This window comes from Drosophila nasuta, chromosome 3 (assembly GCF_023558535.2).
Source record: "Drosophila nasuta strain 15112-1781.00 chromosome 3, ASM2355853v1, whole genome shotgun sequence".
NCBI classification, from domain to species: Eukaryota; Metazoa; Arthropoda; class Insecta; order Diptera; family Drosophilidae; genus Drosophila; species Drosophila nasuta.
Window position 1 is genome coordinate 43,834,282 of NC_083457.1, and position 19,657 is coordinate 43,853,938.

The 19,657-nt window shown below is 39.7% G+C and overlaps 1 protein-coding gene across 2 annotated transcripts; it reads left to right on the top strand.

Annotated features, from left to right (window-relative positions):
* The first annotated feature begins 31 nt into the window (after positions 1–31).
* Positions 32–19,645, top strand: LOC132793533 (uncharacterized). Of its 2 annotated transcripts, XM_060803500.1 has the most exons (9): positions 32–1,076; positions 14,648–15,564; positions 15,626–16,722; positions 16,932–17,306; positions 17,363–17,619; positions 17,678–17,878; positions 17,938–18,109; positions 18,629–18,856; positions 18,915–19,645. In XM_060803500.1, exons 2-9 carry the CDS (start codon positions 14,664–14,666, stop codon positions 19,155–19,157), a joined length of 3,474 nt encoding a protein of 1,157 aa, XP_060659483.1. In that variant the 5' UTR covers positions 32–1,076; positions 14,648–14,663; the 3' UTR covers positions 19,158–19,645. The 2 variants fall into 2 exon arrangements, with proteins under 2 accessions (XP_060659483.1, XP_060659484.1); XM_060803501.1 differs by lacking the exons at positions 18,629–18,856; positions 18,915–19,645 and adding an exon at positions 18,494–18,556 and having other exon boundaries at positions 36–1,076.
* The last annotated feature ends 12 nt before the right edge of the window (positions 19,646–19,657 follow it).

Below are 19,657 nucleotides of genomic sequence, written 5' to 3' on the forward strand. Positions count from 1 at the left end.
ACAGTGGCTGCGTTTCGTTTCGTTTCGTTTTTGGCTGTAAACAGTTTCGTCGTTGCTGTTGGCTCGTGTGGGCGCGTTTAAAATTTCTGTGTCCTGTGCGTCGCGGCGTTTTGCTTGAACGGGTTTTTTTCTCGATGCATTTGAAGCCTTTGTGGATTCGTGTGGACCCCGAAATAAAAGTGCAACGCTTTCAAATTTAATCGATGTTTTGCCGTCCAAACTACATTGTATATTTGCTGTCGCAAAGCGTCGCATTTGAATTGCCAAAATAGACAACAAAGTTTTGCTTAAGCCATCGATTTTTCGCGCTGTTTAAAACGCGTCTTCTGTGGGTGTACGTGAGTGTGAGTGAGTGTGTGTTCCATTGTGCCTGTGTGTGTGTGTGAGGACCTTTGCACACACATACGCACAGATAAACCGAAAATACGGGCTGACGAAACGCTGCTGTCGCCGCCATTCAAAGTCCTTTACAGCTGCTGCCTCTGCAGCTGCCAGGCTACAATAGAAAGAGCAAAGCAACAAAAACAACAACAAGAAAATACCCAAGAGATTCCCTGCCGCTCGCTCACCTGGTCAACGTTCTTGTTCTCGCACTCTCTTGATGTGTTACTGATGTGTGAGTGTGTGTGTGCGTGATCTTTGTGCATTCAATTTGCACAAATTTGAAGAAGCGTTAATGCAAAATTCGCAAATCCAAAACGTCACCCGTCCACGAACATCGCAAATTGCCATCCAACTTTGTTATTTTGCACATACACATAACCACACACACGGGGGGAGCAATAATAGAATTTATCAGACGTCCATTTGCTGCTAAAAACTCCCGAAACAACGACAACAACAACAACAGCAGCAGCAGCACAAAATCAACAAGCGAAGAAGCGAAGACGGCAGAGTGAAAGAGAAGGCAAGCATGCCTTGGGGGACCCTCTGACATTTTCATCAGTGGCCACCGAAGGAATAAGCAGCACGACAACAACTACAGCAACAACAGCCACAGCAACGACGAAAACAACAACAAAAGCAACAAGAGCAACTGGCACAGTTATTCGTACTGCTTGCCGCGCTCTCTGTGGGTGAGTAGCAAATTTTTTGATGTGGTTGTTGTTATTGTTTTTTGTTTGCGGGTAGAAAGTTGTTATCGAATATGATGGCAGAAGGCTAAGACAGTGACGGGATGGTGACTGCGACTGCGACTACGAACAGTGACTGTGAACTGGGATTGGAGTCGAGTCCATGGGTGGGCGGTTAGAGAGGTTTTTTCTTTCAGTTTTTCTTTTTTCTTGAGAGTTTTTCAGTTTTATTTTTCTTGTGGTTGGCTGGCGTCACCATGTCGTTGGTGTTTTTTTTTTGTTTTCAATTACTTTTGGCTAGTTGAAAGGTCACTGCAACTCCTATTTCCAGCAACAACTGTGACTTCCTGCCTCGACACTTCATTATGCAGCGTCAAAACTCATTTCGTGTTGCATGACTTGAGCGATAATCGATTTGTGAGCAAATATGGTATATAGCATAAAGCAGCAATCAGGAAGAGTGCAATTTGATGTCAGTTTGACGTCAGTCAATCAATCAGTCAATCAGTCAGTTGGCCCGATTATTAAACGCTACGTTTTCTTGTTTGCTATATTACCATATATACATGACTTCAAGCTCTAATGATGAAGAGCGGATGTTCGAACCGTTTTAATTACGCATCCGCGACATTTTGCGTCGCCTGCTGGGCGGGTGGACAAATGGACAAATGGACAAATGCTTGATTGGAGTTGCCACAGCTACTACTTGAGGAAAATGTTAATTAAGCTTCATTAATCCGTTTGCTGTTTGCCGTTTGCCGTATTTTCTGATTTCGTTTCGATAGAGAGAAAATCTTAAGTGGCTTCAAAACTTAGCAACAACTTAACGCAATGAATGAGAGATTAGAGAGTTGCTCAATGTTGTTGTTAATTACTTTCATGGCATTTAATTACTTTCAAACTAATAAAATACATCGCGATTGCAATTGCACTTTTGTAGTTTCAATTTCTTGCTTTTTTCCATCCACATCCACATCCGATCATCAAATTGTTGCATACTTTTTGTTTTGGTTTTTTGTTGTATTTCGAGCTTCGCCAAAGTCGAATTCCTTCATGTTCAATTTATGTTTATGCGTCACAAATTGCTCGAATTTACTAAATCGTTTTTCCCCAGGCTAAATCATCATAAATCAAATTTGTTGTATTGCAAAATTAAGCAATTGTATTTGCAAGCATAATAGCTTTTAGTTTGTCTGTGTGTCTTTGAAATCGCCTCTTGAATGGGCAATAATTCCATATTGATTAATCGTTATGGTTGTTTCTCACAATCCGATAAATATTCGCAAAGTTCACCCATAAAGAGTTGGAAAATGTATCGTAAATTTTGTTTTGTCAACCTTATAAAATCTACTTGAACTTTCGAACGTAAATTTATGTTCGGTTTTCCATTTAAAATTCGGGTAAAGCCAAAAACAAATTTAAATCAGGAAATTTGAAATGAATTCAAAATGAAAAAAGAAAAAATTTGTTTAGATTATAAGTTTTTTTTGCTTTGCTTAAGTCAAGTTATTATAATATATTATAAAGAATATTGTAATATAATATATTCAAACCTGGTTCAAAATCAGTATGAATATTGTAATATATTATATTATATTTTATAATATTATATATATTATATCGAAAATTATAATATAATATATTAAAATTTTTGATACTGATTTTTATATTTCACAATATATATTATGTCAAAAATTGTAAAGCTGGTTAAAAATCAGTATCAAAAATTTTAATATAATATATCGAAAAATGTGATATATTATATTCAAAACTGGTTAAAAAAAGTATCGAAAATTTAAATATATTATATGCAAAACTGGCAAAAAATCTGTATTTGATTTATTACCATTCAATTATTGTTTTTTGCATTGAGATATTCAGGTTTATTGTGTTATATAGTATATAAAAATTGGGGGTTTCAATTATCGAAAATTATCTTAATTGCTGTCTGCGCATTTCAAACGATTCGTAGAACTTGAGAATTATCTACAAACATTTTAAAAGATTACATATTGATATAAATACATATTATATCTTTTTGGAAATTTAAAAAAAAAAAATAGGGAAAACCTTATTGTTGTGTTTTTCCATATTTATTTTTAAGTTTTATTTGTAAATATCTAATATCTAACTTGTTGATAAATTTGCCCTAATTTTAGGCCATTTGCTCTGACACATTTTCGATTTCTAACATAATTAACGGAATCTTATCAGCTTTTGCTTTGGCTGCGGTATAATTATTTGCCAACCATTTGCTAAATTTTCTGGCTGCATTTCGAATTGTGGCCTGTTGTTTTGTGTGTTGTTATCGTGTCTAACGATAGCAGTGCCTTTTATACATATGTATATATGAACGATTACCCTCGATTCTGTGTACACAAATATTCCACTTGAATTGTTTTTTTTTTATGCGTCCTACTCTTCCCTTCCTTTCTCCAACTTGTCTTTTTTTTGTTGTTTGCTAATAATCACAAGCAAATTAATTGCGATAAAAAATGCGATTGAAACTTGTTTCAAAGTGTGCGAAATGTTTTAAAACTCACACTCGTTGCTCAACTTCCGCCCACTTTGCCCCCGCTCCGCATTCGATGAAGCGAACAGCTCAATAAAAAATCATAAAAAAATAAATAAACTTGTCATCGTTTTGTTTTGTTTATATTCATATTTGCGTAGAGCGTTTTTTGTTGGGGTCTTTGTCGCTTTGCCATTTTCTGTGATTTGGCATTTTCAAGGTCAGTTTCAACCGAATTGAACTAACTGGAGCAGACCTTAGAGAACCTTGGACAAGTTGCCATGGAGTAATGTATCTCTCAGCTCTCTCTCTCTCTCTCTCTCTTCTCATTGTCAGCTGTCTCAGCTTACGTCGAACAAAAGGATGCTTCGCATAGCATTACGAGTTCAGTTTTCTATACTATATACATACATGTAGACTACATGAAGGTTCTTTTTGCGTTCTGCAAGTTGACAATGAACGAGGCTCTCAGGCGAGACTTCACGGCGTCTGCCGCCCCCCAGAGAGTTAAGCTTCCTCTAGATGCTTTTCTATTTTCGCTTTGCAGCTGTACAATGATTTTTTTTTCTGACGTCTCTTTAGTTTTTATGGGGACTTCAGAGTCTGGTCAATGGTCAGCTGGAGACACAGACGTGTAGACGTGGCTACCCCAAGCACACACACACACTCACACACACACACATACAGCCCCCCTAAACGCCTTTTGGCAGAGGCTGAAGCAGAGTGTCATGTGGCGCATGCCGCTGAAAACAGCAGCAACAGCAAAAAAAAAAAAATAGAGTTAGACAACTAAAAAAGTTATAAGCGAGCGAGAGAGCTCGACTTTTGGATACCCGCCACATTTTTATTGAGTAATAAAAAATAAGTGTGACCAATGCAACTGAGACACACCTGATTTTCATAATACGAAATTAAATTTGTAATCATTTTCATGATTTTTTATGTCAAACACTTCGAAACACATTACAGTATATGTTTCGAAAGCTTCAACTTAGCAATTAGTTTAGTTTCATTTTTAAATTTTTTATTGTACATTTACGATGTTTTTATATAAACTTTTCTTTACCAAATATCGTATACTATGTTCCTTAAATTGCCTTTCTTTGATTTGGTTTGTTTTAGTAGAAAAGTTCAAAGCGTCCTGAATACTTTTTCGTTTTCAGACATTGAACTTGTAAAATTTCTTATCAATGTGTTCTAATCATCAACATCATTATTTTAAAGTAATTGATTTGATTCAATAATTTCGACAAGTAAAAAAGTAATCAAAAAAATAGAGAATAAAATTATTAAAATTCGATATACTAAAATTCCGTCTAAATAAATATGATATTTCATGCTTTTCCCTATTGATCAAAATTGCAAATATAAGCACAATAAAATTGGTGCATAGAACTGTTAAAGACTCAAAACTAAAAGTGTCTATTATGATTAATGGTACATTTGTAGTATAATAGTATAATTTGTGGTACAATACTATAGTATAATACTACAATTTATGGTACAATAGTATAATTTGTGGGATCAAAGAGTTACTTCTGCCTATTAAGTATTTTTTTGGTCAATTTATAATACCCTTTTAGCTCGATTGGTAGCGGGTATGAAAAAAGACGCCTTGAAGCGTGAAGCGGGCTTCCCATTACTGTTTGCTGTTACTCACTTGATAATGTAGTTAGTACTCTCAGTAGTAGTAGTTGAATATATATACAATACAAAAAGTATAAGCGAATATAATATTCATATACACTCTGTGAGCAGTTGTGTCTGGCACATCGTTATATAGCCTATGTCATAAAGAGTTTTATTTTTCTTGCCATGCACTAAAAGAAAAATGAAGCGGACCAAAGACTTTCTCTGCCATATGACAAACAATTTCGGCTCTTGGCGTAATTGCCACTGCAATGAGCTGTTAATGAAACCAGATAGACCGACAGTCGGTCAGATAGACAGACAGACAGACAGATAGCCGAAACAGTCAGAGGCAGAGTTGAAGTTAGAAAATAAATAAAAAACGAGGCAAGTGCCAGTCATCATTCCAATATGATCCGACCCACAGTCAGGCCAATGTACGATCCGCCCTCAGCAGCTTAACAAAATTAAACCAACACAATTATTGCTCTTCTCTTTTGCTTCCCTTTTAATTTCGTTTTTTGCACATTTCTCTACTTTATTTTTGTTCTAAAGAAACAACAACAACACAGCTAAGTAAACAAAACACTGAATAACATAATTCAGCACAGATCAAAGTAAAGACAGTTCTTTAATATTTTATTTAGTATGCATTTTTTTTTAGATTATGATTAATCTCTTTTAAGTGATAAGCGTGGCTGATTACCTATCAAAGTTTTTGTAGAATTTTAGCCATGTTTATTTTCAATAAGACTTTGTAGAAGAATGAGTACCCTAAGGGGATCTTTTTATTTGTTTGTCACAAGCGGCATATTTGTATAACTTATCTCTACAAGTGTCGGAACTTATGAATGTTTACTCACAGTACGTGTGGCACTATCGCGAATTAATTGAATTACTGAAAATATACTTTATACCAAAAAAATCCAATAGCATTAAAAATCGGATAGGAAATGAAAAATTCGGTAGCGGATGATTGCAAATAAATACTAAATACTTTATTAAATACTGTAATGAAATATACTGATAATATTTAAATATTAATATATTTTAAAAGTTATTTTCAATAAAAGTGCGGCTAAATAATATTATTTATTGCTTAACATCAAAGAACTTCATTAGCATTAACTTCATAAAGGAAGGAGTTCAATAAAGTAAAATTACAAATAAATACAAAATACTTTATTAAATACTAAACCTGTAAACAAAAATACTGATAATATTAGAATATTATTGATGTATATTTAAAAACTATTCTCGATCGAAGTGCAGCTCTTTATTATTTTTATTTTATGCCTTAAAAGAACTTCAATAGCATTGAAAATTAAATTTATAAAGAGAAATTCGGTAAGGAATACTATATACTATATTAAATACTAAAACAGGAAATAAAAATACTGAGTAATTGCCAGTAGTATTCAATTATTATTTATATTTTAAGAACTATGATAAAAGTGTGGTTTTTTAATTTTTATTCACACTGTTTAAAGAAAATTCACTAAAGAACATTATATACTATAATAGATACTAAGTGTGGAAGGGAAAATACCGAGTAACTACGAGTAGTATTCAAATTTTTTTTTATATTTAAATAACTATTTCGGATAAAAGTGTAGTTTTTTATTATATTCCACACAAGTTAAATAATTCTTAAATATTATTTATTCATTGTACTTTAACTCGCATACTACTATTTGTTAAACTTTCTAAATACTAAAATACTGCACATTTGGTATTTATTTAGCGTTTTAAACACTAAACTACAGTTGTTCAATAAACTGTTTTCTTTTACTCCTAAATAGCAAAGTAAGCGTAGCAAAAGTACAGACTGTAAATTTAGCCAATAAATACTGAAATACTGCACACTTGGTATTTATTTAACGTTCTAAATACTAAACTACAGTGGTTCAATAAACTGTTTTCTTTTACTGCTAAATACCAAAATGAGCTTAGCAAAAGTGCAGACTGTAAATTAAGTCAATAAATACTAAAATACTGCACATTTGGTATTTATTTAACGTTCTAAATACTAAATTACAGTTGTTCAATAAACTGTTTTCTTTTTACGGCTAAATTCCAAAATGAGCTTAGCAAAAGTGCAGACTGTAAATTTAGTCAACTTTCAGCTGATGACATACTTATTTTTGGCGTATACTTGACTTATTAATGCCACTTATAAGGTTCACTCTAAGTACAAAAATAAACAATTTATATTTATGAACTGTAAATGAAAAATTGAGTTGAGTTGCGTTGCGTTTGCGTTGAAGCATTTCTAAGCAGGCGCATGGCAAAAGTTATTCGAAACTAATTAAAATTTAATCAAAGTGTGTTCGCTGTGCTTGATTAATTATACATAACAATGTTTTGAGTGGCAAGTGGGAGTGTCGAGCATAGGTTTGTGCTGTTGTGTGTTGCACAGTGTTATGCTGTGTGGCACAGTTCAACTTTAGACAACACAACAACATGGCAAAACAGTTCTCGCATTTAGCTTCGCATTTTTCTGGGTTGCTTCAGTTGCTCAATCTTTCTTTCTTTCTTCGACTTTCAACAGATGCAAAACGAAACTTTTGCGTGCGCGCCGTTGAAGTTTTCTTGTTGACTGAGAAGCCGCCGAAAAATTGTTTATAGTTTAACAGCAACAACAACAACAACAACCACTAAAATAACAACAACAACAAATCCCAGACCGTAACTTCAAAAAGCGCAGCGATTCAGTTGGTCGCTTCTTCCTGCTACTTGCAACTTTGCTGCATGCTTCTTCTGTTGTTGTTAGTTTTGTTGCAATTGTTGTTGTGATTGCCCAATAGCCAGAGCCAAACCCGCGTTCGTGACAGCCCAGCTGGCCATGCCACATGCCCCCTCCCTGCCTCCTCCTCCTCCTCCTAAGTCCGCTGCGACGTCTGCGTTCTCTTTGATTCATTAAACACCAGGCGGTGCCAGCTCGATGCCTCCCCAGCCCCTGTTTATACTGAATTGAAAACAAAACAGCCAAGAGGGAGAAGGGAAAAGGGGTGGGGGAAGGGGGGGGGGAGAAAGTGGGGAATCTCGAGTCTAAAAATTAGATATTATGGCTGGCGTTCTCTATGGGCATAATGCGCACTAAGTCTGCAGGTGCAACACGCTGAAATGAGAACTCCACAACCCAGAGAGAGAGAGAGGAAGAGGTAGAAGTAAAAGAGAGAGAGAGAGGGAGACAGAACCCGGAAGAGCTCTTGCCTCGTTTGACTGTTTGCCCCAACCCGAAAGTCGAAACTCTTTGCGCAGTTTTCAATTGCTGTCCCCAGCGACATAAAAAGAGAGAGAGAGAGAGTCAGAGAGTGGGAGAGAGAGAGAGAGCGACAACTGGGCGCGCAACTTGCAACTGCAACTCATTATAACTGTGCAGGGTTGGGGGCATGCAACACTGCGGCAAATGCGGGCCTCAGGCCTGGGGGCACGTTTGTAATTCGCGGCACAAAATGTTTCACTTCATTTGAGTTTCGTGGGTCGTCGACGTTTTTTGTGTGTGTGTGTGTGTGTGTGTTGCTGCCACAGGAAGTCGACTGAGAGGAGTGTTCAATAATGCAGCAAAACGAGGCGTGGCGTGGCACACTTCAGTGTTGCAAGCGTTGTCCACCTGTTTTTCATTTGGATAGCGTGAGAATTGACATTCGGATTCAAATTCGAGACGAAACGAGCTTTGCCATCAATTAAAATAGTCGCGACATTTGCAAACCACCCACAACAAAACAACAATAACTGAGATGCGATGAGAGATAAAGATGAAGCACAATCCACATAAATTGGTTGCCTGCCTCTCGTTGCAACGAGGGGCAAAGAGTTGTGTTGTGTTGTGTGTTGAGTCCCCTTCACTAGAGAGCACAAAATAAATTGCCATAAATACGAGGCATGGAAATAAATTGTTTTCAATGCAACTACAGCTAAAGCAAACATCAAATGCTGCAAACAACAACTGCGAAGAAGAAGCAGCAGCGAGAGAGATTTATGCAAGTGAAAGAGAAAGAGACAGAGAGATAGGGAAAGAATGAAAGAGAGATCAGTTCCCCACCAGAGATTCCCCCCACAACAGATGGACACAGAATGAGAATCAACATCAGAATTAGTTCGGCTGCACAATAGAGCGAGGGAATCGCATCAAAATATTTAAAAAACGACTGTACAATAACTTTTATGAGCGACTATAAAACCCTGCATATGAGTCTAGAGTCTACACAGCATAAATATTCGTTGCCAGAGTTGCGAGTTCACAGCTGTCTGAGTATCTGAGACTCTGTGAACTATGTGTGAGGAGATAGTGCGACTTCGACATATGAACAAACCAAATATTATTGATGGTAAACATTGTTGCTTATTAAAAGTGAATCGTATCAACAGAAAATATTCAGTAAATTTTCTCGACGGAGTTTCTTAGCTTATTTAAAGGCTTATATCAGACCTATCTTTAAATTAAATAAATTAAAAAATCAAAATGTTTTAAAATAGTCTAGATTAGTTATTTAAACAGTAGTGAAAATAATTTAATATAGGTTACAATAAGTTGTTTTATATTTATTAGAACTAAGAATTTATTGAAGCTATTGAAAGCATATTGAACTATAATAAAATTTACACTAATATGCTATTTATTAGTATTCCGAATGTATTTAAAAACTTTGGGATTGTTTAAAAATTAATTAAGTTAAAGCTATAATTACATTAATATAATATTTTTGTAGTACTCGGAATTTAAAAACTTTGGGCTGTATTTGAAGTAAATTAAGCATATAAACAAAACTTTTAAAAATATTTAAAAATTAAGACATTAGGATGAACATTGTGAACTTTTAAGCTTATTATGTCTTTTATCACATTTGCAGAGCAAGCCAATTTAATGTTGATACAACAATTTAAGCTGCTGATTTTGTATAATTTGAGAAATTAAAAGCAACTTCAGCAGTGATTAACCAGATGTTTAACATATCAGAAGCTCGCTCAACAATCAAGACACAAAGTGCAGATAAAAAAAACAAGATTAAAGTGCAGCCGATAAGCACGACTTCTAAATTATCAAACATGATTGCGATTAATTAGTTTTCATATGTGAAATGTGTATACAAATACATAAGCTTTAAACTTTTTGAAACTTCAAACTCATTAATTGACTTTAGCTTAATTCCGAGTACTAATAAATATAATATAATATTAATCTAATATATCTGCAACTTTATTTATTTTAAAACAATCTCAAAGTTTTTTCATACAGTCATATAATATAAGTGTAACTTTTATTTTATGCTTTGAAAAGCTTCAACAAATTCGAAATACAAATAAATATAACACAATAAATACAATACAATTCATTTGCTTTAAATGAATCTCAAAGCTTTTTAATAAATTCAGAACATCTTTGTTGACTTTAAGAACTTGATTTATCATTCTAATTCTGTCTAACGATTGATTCATTTTATTAACATTCTGCTCACATGTTTCCTTGGTAAAAGAAAACAAAGTTTTCTTCAACTTATGAAGTTCTTTCCCAACTTTAATCGAGTTATTTTCAGATGATTAATTTGGTTGGCAATCTTGATTGCTCAAATGCCTTTGGGATGTGTGTGTAGAAATACGTATTTTTTTGGTTTTTTGCTTTCTCATGCCAAATGATCTGTTAATGTGTTGTAAATGTGCGTTGCATTAACTGGACGCTGAACTGTGAACAAGTTGCCGCATTGCGTCTGAACTGTCAAGTGTCGAGTGTTGCAAAGTCAAAGCTACGCTAACCCTGATCCATCACTCCTTCACTCTCTCTCTTTCTCTCTGACATATAGCTGTCTTTCTTTAATGACACACGTAGCATTTGCAATTTGCAAACTCTTTTATTTTTTACGCGCTTTTCTAGCATGTTAATTGCAGTTGTTGTCGCTTGTTGTTGCTGTCTGTTGTTTGTTGTTGCTTGTTGTTGTCTGCTGTTCTTGTTGTTGCTGTAATTAACTTGGCTATGTTGTTGTCGCCGGCGTTGCCCTCGACTTTGTCTTTGTTTGCGCGCTGTGAAGCGCCTTAATCGAATTAGCTGAATGGTGCAACATGGCGGGGCAGTTCAGTATCAGTTCAGTCTCCGTCTCTCAACAGTTGTTCCTCATTGATTGCACTTAATTAGGCGTAACATTCAGACAGCGTGTTCTTCCTCCTCCTCCTCCTCCTTCTTCCACCTGCAATCGAACTCTTTTATGTTGAGTGGGTGCAACGCTTGACTCTTTGACTCGGAGTTGGAGTTGGAATCGGAGTCGCAGTTCCGGTTTATGCAAAGCACGAGTATTCTTCAACTGTTGTGTGTGATGGACAGACCTCGATAATAAAGACTGAAACGAGTTTTATTTCTTTTCGCACACACAACTCAATCTTTCATTGTCATGGCCATGGCGAGATCGATGCGATGCGATGCGATGCGACAACTTTATTCGCAGTTTGCAACTTTAAGTTCAACTTCAACTGCTGTGGCAGCTGCACAAGAGGCAAAGACGCAAGTCTGAGGGCTTGCCACATGCGACAATTGAGCTGCAACTATATCTGTGTGTGTGTGTGTTTGTGTGTCTGGAAATTGTTTCGCTTTTCTTGCATCGCTTGCTTTGCTGCCTCGCCATGCCTCGCTGGGGGCACAAAAAGTCCGCCTCGTTGCCTCGTTGGCTCGTTGCCTTCCTTGTGCGGCACTCGAGTGTCTCGTCTGCCTGCCTCAAGTGCCCTTCATTAGACCGCTAAACCCCCCTTCACAGTTCTCTTTAACGCGCTTAAAGACCTCTTTTTGTAGAGAAGCCTTTAACGTTAACGTGTTCTAGCCAAGGTCGTTTGACAGGATCTCTTTCTCTCTGTCGACAAAACTGGTTTCACATTGTCACGCCCAACAACAACAACAACAAAGTAAAGAAAAAGAAAAACTAACTAAAATGCCAACTATCTTTTACTTTAACTGAAATTCCAATTACGAGTGCGCGAGTGCGAGTAAAAAACACATTTGAAACTGGAGCAACTTCATTATGGCCATATCTTCCCTTTCAGCTTGTTTTTCGCTACTGCTGCTGTTGCTGATGATGAAATCGTTTTGGGCCAAATTTGGCCAAAAATCTCTCTGGGAGATCGCATAACAAACCAGGCACTAATGATGCGTGCCATGAAACCAACAGCAACAGCAAAAGCAAAACCAACAAGTAACAATAACACCAGCAATAAAAACCAAAAACAAAATGTTATATAGACAGCTGTCCACGACCCCGACATACCCTTACTATATAATTAAAGCGTAACATATGGTTGCAAGCACTTTATTTCATTTGGTCTTTTATTTACCCAACTTGTGTCGAAAATCAACAGCAAGTTTTCGAAAGAAGAACTTTGGAGGGATTTCCGCATTTGTGGATTGCAGAGGAACTTCTCTCACTCAAATTGTTTTAACAAAAAATTCAATTAGAGTTTGTTTTCTTTCCCAGTTTCATTTTACTCTTGCTTAAACTGCATAATAATTTATAGAAGAAGTTGCTAAAACGCAACTTGTTTATATTGAATTACATACTATATTATTAAAAAGGTTATAGTTCATCATAAACAATTAAGCATTCCTGATTTCAACATCTAAATTCTTTTCGAGCTGGAATTGAAAACAATGAACTCATATGGAGACCTGTTAGAGAAGTTCCAGTTTGAGTCGCCTGACCATATTTGAATATTTTGACCATAATTTTATATTAATTGAATGACGTCTAAGCAGGAGAGATGGTTGCATGATTTGACGGAAAGTGGCTAAAGTGAAAGTTTATTTTTAACAATTATAGACTTTTATATAGGAAGTAAATATATACTATATTAAGCCGCTGCAAAAAATGTCATCTCGATGAATATCAACTTCCATTACGCAGTAGTATTTCTCATGCCATAAACCATTCTACTTTTCTAGAATTCAAAAAATAAAATTATTTAGGAAGACCAATTATATTTTGTTCATTCAGACAAAATTTAAAAGTACTTAAAGTTGATTATTTGTATAATTTTCGGGAATTGTATATATATTTAATATTTCATGGGGCTTTTACATCAAATTTGTTTTAAATTTTTGACACTCCCACTTTTCCTCGAGCAAATCGGAAAATATCCAATTAGCAAGCATACATTTTCTATTTGGCATAAACAAAAATAACTACAGTATTTACGATACTGACAATCTGATATATTTTGTAATATATGGTATATTTTTAAAGTACCATACCATACCATTTATAGCCTTAAGTATATTTAGGGACTTTTTCGGAATATTAATTTGGTATTTTTTTAGAATATGGTTTATAGAAGATGGGTAGCGGGTATCTCATTTTCGAGCACACTCGAATGCAGCTTTATTGTTTATTTTAAAATCACGTCCACCTATGAAAACTAAATATTTTTAATGTTTTTATTTTACAGTTTTTAAATAAAAATAAGATATTAAAAATTCTATTCTCTTTACTTAAGCAATAGACAATAATACCGCAAAGTGGAAGTAAATTTATATTCTTTCTTAGAGTTAATTGCATCATTGGCAATAAATCTTGAGGCTCTGACCAACTCTTGGTGTCTTCTGTTAGCCGTGATTCATATTCGAAGAAGTCGCAGGGAACAAACTTTGTCGGTTGTCAGCTGTCAGCTAATTAGTTAGTTATGGCCAAGTTATTTGGGCCGTTCGCAAAGGTGGCCAACTTGATGATGAGTAGACGGAGCTTTGGCCCGAGATGGCAATACAATTAAAGAGCGTTCCCTTTTATGCGATGTTTGTTTGTGGCAAGGTTGTGCTCGTACTTAATGCCACATGCAACAGTCATAAATATTCCACTACAGATGATGCTGATGCTGCTGCCCCAGTTGCAATAACAATCATCATCACAATAATAATAGTGTGAATGCGAATTGCAATTAGAAGCAACTTGAAAGCTGCCAAAAAATGCAGGAATTCAAGAGGCAGGCAGCTTCTTCGACGACAGTCTGAAGTGAACAATGAGCGAGCTGTGCTCATAACTTATGCCGAGTGTCCTCAGCACTTTTTTGTGGCCCAGTTGCGTGTCAGGTGTGAACTAGTTTAAGTCAATCAAAGTGGCCAAAAAGCGCTTGGGCACAGCGTGCAGCATGAGGCATGCAGCATGGGGACAGCTGGACAGCTGCTAAGAACTAAGAAATGTCGTGTCCAACTTGACCGCAAAAGGCAGCAAGTTCTCTGTTTTGCAGCATTCGGCAGCGTGCGGCATTCCCCTCGAAAAGGTCGTTGGCGTGTGTGTGCAAATGTGTGTGCAACTTGCTGCGGCGGGGCAGACACTGAAATGCCACAATACCAAAAATACGCGTGCATGCAACAAATTTGGGTCGCACTCTGTGTGTGAATCACTTGCACTATAAAAACCACACGAATTAAATAGTTTTTCTCTTTCTTTTTGTTTTCTAGTTACTACTGAGCTGCCATGTCCGGCACGCTCTGCGAGATGGAGCAACCTCAACAGCAACCAGAACAACTGTTGCTGCCTGGCGAGGAAGAGCATCAGCTGGCCGTGTGCCTGGCCAGCCTGGAGCTGCAGGAGTGCGAACAGTCGCTGACCGTGGTCCAGAGCAACTGCGATGGCAGCGACAGCGGTCTCGATGTGCCCAGCAGCTGTTGCTTATCACGAATGACGCTGCAACGTGGCTTGAGCAGCACAAGCGGTGGCTATACCAGCAGCAATGGTCTGGAGGAGATCTACGACAGCTGCGAGCTGCAGTTGATGAGCAGCTGCAGCGCTGTTTCACCCAGCGATCAGAGCAGCGAGTGTTCCCAGCAACAGCAGCAGACGAAGCCGAACACACAGAAGGCAACGACGTCGACGACGACGCCACAGCGACGCACGCACAATGGCAGCGTGAAGAAGAAGGTGGCCATGTTTGAGCCGGAGCCGGAGCAACAGTCGCCGCCGCAGCTGCGCGGTCGCGTGGCCAACTTGAAGCGTGCCGCCAGCTTGCCAAGGCAACAACAACAGCAACAACAGCAGCAACAACAACAACAGTCACAGGCGGGGCAGAAGGAGAAGTCGCGTCCGCTGACCAGCTCCAGTTCGTTTCGTGCGCCCAGTGCCACGCCCACATCTACAACTATGCGCACGCCACGCCCACAGAAGCCAGACACGCTGCCAAGTGCGCTGAATCGCGCACAATCCGTGCAGCGACTGTCGCAAGTGCAGCGCACGCCTTCGCTGAGTCGCGCACGCACGCCGGGCACGCCTTCCGACGACGGACGCTGGCCGGCGAATCGCGGCACTGCGGGCGCAAGGCGTGGCGTGTCTGTGACGCCGGATGTGATGGCCAGCCGGCTGCGCGGGAGTCCAGCGCCAGGTAAGCAAAGTGAATATCAATCTCCACTAGAAACAAAGCTGATCCCTTCCTCTCTCTTTAGGTGGCACATTGCCACGGCGACGCAAGCAACAGTCTGTGGAGGATTTGAGCGTCGGGCGTTTGTCGCGCAGCAACTCCATCAGTCGTGCTGCGGTCGTGGATGCGCGGATGACTTCCTCCGTCATGCTGACACCCACAAGTCGTCGTAGTCTGGCGCCACCCGCAGCCAGTGCCAAAGTCAATTCGCTGCGTCGCCCACAGCAGCAGCAGCAGCCAAGGACACGCATCTACCATGAGACAGCGGTTCAGACAGCTCTGACCAGCGACGATCTGGAGCAAGTGCTCAACGGTGGCGTGCTGCAAACGCGCGCCTTGGACGCCGTGGAGCAGCGTGATCAGTGCACGCAAGCCGAGCCCGATCAGCGTGATCATGAGCTCGAGCAACTGCGCCAGGAGGTGCGTCAGTTGAGCGGCAAGCTGCAGCGGGAGCGCGAAGAGAAACTGGCCATGCAGCAGGAGCTGCATCTGAACACGGAACGTGTCATGGGCATGCTGGAGTTGGCGCGCGTTGTCAGCGCCAGCGCAGGCACGCCCACCTCTGAGGATAGCGGCGATGGCAGCGGACACGACAGTCTGCTGATGCTCGAGTCGCAGATACAGATGAGCGGCCATGAGTTGTTCGAGCGTCAGCAGGAGATTGGGCAGCTGCGTGCCTTGTGTCGTGCTTTGCAGTTGGAGATGCGACGATCGCTGGCCACGCAGCAGCTGCTGCTGCAGGAGAAGGCTGCCATTGAGCAGGAGTCAAGTGAGTTGCAGGACTTTTTGCAGCACGAGAAGGCGGCGCAGTGCGATGCGCTCAGGGAACTAGAGACGGAGTATCAGGCGGCCAAGGCACAACTTGCCAATCGCGAGGAGGAGGCCAAAGTGTTGCGCGACGAGTGCCGGCATCTGGTGCGTTTGAATGAGCAGCGTCGCCAGGAGAATCGTTTGCTGCAAACCAAATACGCAGCGCTGGAGAACAAGTCGCGTGAGCTCATCCATCAGCAGAATGCGGCGGTGGCAGGCGCCTCCACAGCGCTCTCGGGATTGCACACACGCCTCGACAGCCTGGTGGAGCAGCTGGTGTGCTCCTACAGCATCTCCGAGCAGGATCTAGAGGTAAGCTTACAGTACAACCTTTTAAATTATTGTATTCAAGGATTCAAGATGGTTAGAGAGGTATTTCTTGTGACTCTATCTAGTGAAATTAAGAACTTGGTTTGTCATACCCTCAATAAACAGTTAGCAACCACATTCCAGTCAATTTCACTCAATAAATAACTTATTTCTTTGTTATCACTATCTAAATCTATCTCTTTACCCCACAGGACATACGCTTCCAGGCGGAATCGCTGGCTGCGGAAACGGAGCACGCTCAAAATGGCATGAAGCCCAACGGTCTGGACTTGCCACTGAGTCCGGCTGCCAATGGCGATGCACTGCATACTCTAGTACTAACCAGCGATGGCTCGCTGTCGCCACAGCGCAATCAATCCTTCATTGCCGCCGTCATCGGTGCCATACGCCAGGCCACAACGCATTCTGGCAAGCGACTTTCGCTGCGTCATGGTGGCAAAAGACAGCAAGGTCAGCAAGCGACTGCAGGACATTCGATGTTGACGCTGCACAATAACGAACCAGTCAGCCTCAATGGCAACGGCGATGACTCTGATTCCACCGAAATGCTGGACTCGGAAACGGAAGTGAGTATTCAAGGATATCAACTGTAAATCAGTATTTAATTGAATATCTTCTTCAGCCCTGCCTGCTGATGATGGACAATGTACTGGAGGATGTTGTGCAGCCGGATTCGCATTCACACAACATGGTTTCCTCGTGCACGGGCATGATCTCGCAGATTGAGCTGCCCACAGAGCTGATCAGCCAGTGCAGCCAGCAACAACAACAGCAGCAGACTGTCAATGGCGATGATTCGCTGCAGCAGCTCTCGCAAGCCATCACCAATCGCCAGCAAATGGAACTGCACGTGCACAAGCTAAGTGTGCTGCCCATGAAGTGAGTATGGCATTCAATTACAAAGTCGACAAATTCTAATCTTTACTTTTCTCTTTAGCAATCGCGATCAATGCAACACGGAGGAGCTGAGCTGCCATGACTCGCTGGCTGAGCTGCCCTCGCTGATGGAATACAGCACAGCTCAGGCAGTTGTGGACCAGGTCATTGAGGTGGACACGCTGGTTACCAAATTGCTCAAAGTGCTGCGACTTGTGCAGCTGGACAACGACAATTGCATACAGCAACTGATCGTGGATAAGTAAGCACAAAATGAATATAAATTTGAGGATAATTTACCTAATACAAAATCTCTTACAGAAACAAACTACAACAGCATAAGGAAGATATGCTGGAGAAGCTAAAAGACTTGGAGGATGTCAATCTGAAGTTGCAGGACGAACTAATGGACGCCACACAGGAGCTGATGATCAAGGGCAGCGATCTGAGTGGCGCCAAGTCGGAGATGCAGCGACATCGCAACGAAATCGACGTAAGGTTTTAGCCACGTTTTGTGTTTCTGCCTCCTCCACCTCCTCATTTATTTTGGACTACTATAAAAACATTTTTTATGTTGCGCATTCTTCGAAGACATTTCTATATATCGTTATCGTTTAGTCGGCCAGATATATTTTCATATGTTTTAACACAATTACGATCGCGCTTCTGATCTTATGTTAATCGTATCTTTAGTCATACAATTACACGTATTATTTGATTAGAATAAAGTGAACTCTCTTGGCCTAGTTTATAAGCAATATCATCGATTTGGTATTTTTATTTTCGTCTTTTGAAACTTTCATTTCACATGCCAACATCAATCTCTATATTTGTAATCCACATTCATTATCATCCATCCATTCATCATTGGGACTAGGGACAGTCACAAATCAAGTTCAAAAGCGCACTCTTTCGTTTGAAATGAAATGCAAAACGTTAACTACTAATACTTCATACATAACCAACTTCGCCCGCTTCTGCTTTTGCTTGCTACCCTCGCGTGTGGCAACAGCGTCTCAATGAGGACATCTGTACGCTGAGCACTTTGTGCAGCAGCTACAAGAAGCTCTCGCCCACCACAGAGTTTCCGCCCATGCAGCTGTTGTCGCCCAACCAGGCGCCCGAGCAGGGCGACGTCCTGGGCATATTGAATCTGTTGAAAATGTGGCATTCCGGTGGACAACTGCAGGATCAGCGTGTCAGCAGTTATCTGCGCAGTGTCTGTGGCACACAACTTACAGTGAGTCCTTAAGCAAATATCTGTCTTTTTCCCCTTACTAATCCTGCTTTGATTTCAGGTCAATACGGCGGTGCATCAGGACAACAATAATGTGGAGCGTCTGCGCATCTATGCCAATCAATTGGAGCATGTCTCGCGCGTGCTCGACAATTGTCAGAGCCTGCAGGAGCAACCGTTGCAGCAGCTTCGCCAGGACATGGAAATTGTGCGTTTAAATGCGAGCTGGTCGCAGTTGCTGGATCAATCGGAGGAGCGCGATCTCAATGCAAATGGTGGCGATGTGACGGCTTCAAGGCCTTGAATGGTGTCAAATTGTTGTTAATTATCTAGTTAACTATTAGAACTTACAAGTTGTTTAACTTTACGTAGTTAGTTACAAATGTTTGCGTCCAATTCTAATCGACAAGAAAAAAATCGAGGCTAAACTTAGACTTATTCAGCCGAAGCAAACACGTTTATTTGCTACAGTAGCCTAAAAGAAATCTATTCCAAAATTTGTTCTAAAGTCAAAATTCTCTAATCAAAATCTTAACGTTTTAAAATTTAAATCAAATTAACTAGCAAACATTATGTTGCATACTTTTTGGGATGCATTGAATTTTGTAGTTGAATGCAAACACTTGCCTAATTTTTGTTGCATACTTGCAGGCAGCGACTCGAAAGCACCCGTGCTCAATTGAAATTATCTATTGCATACTTTTTGGCGGTATCTTTGCTGACTGCAGCGCATTAAAAAGCGCTTTGAATAGTATTATTTATTGATTGATTAATGTATTTGCGGGCTTAGGCACCATGGACATG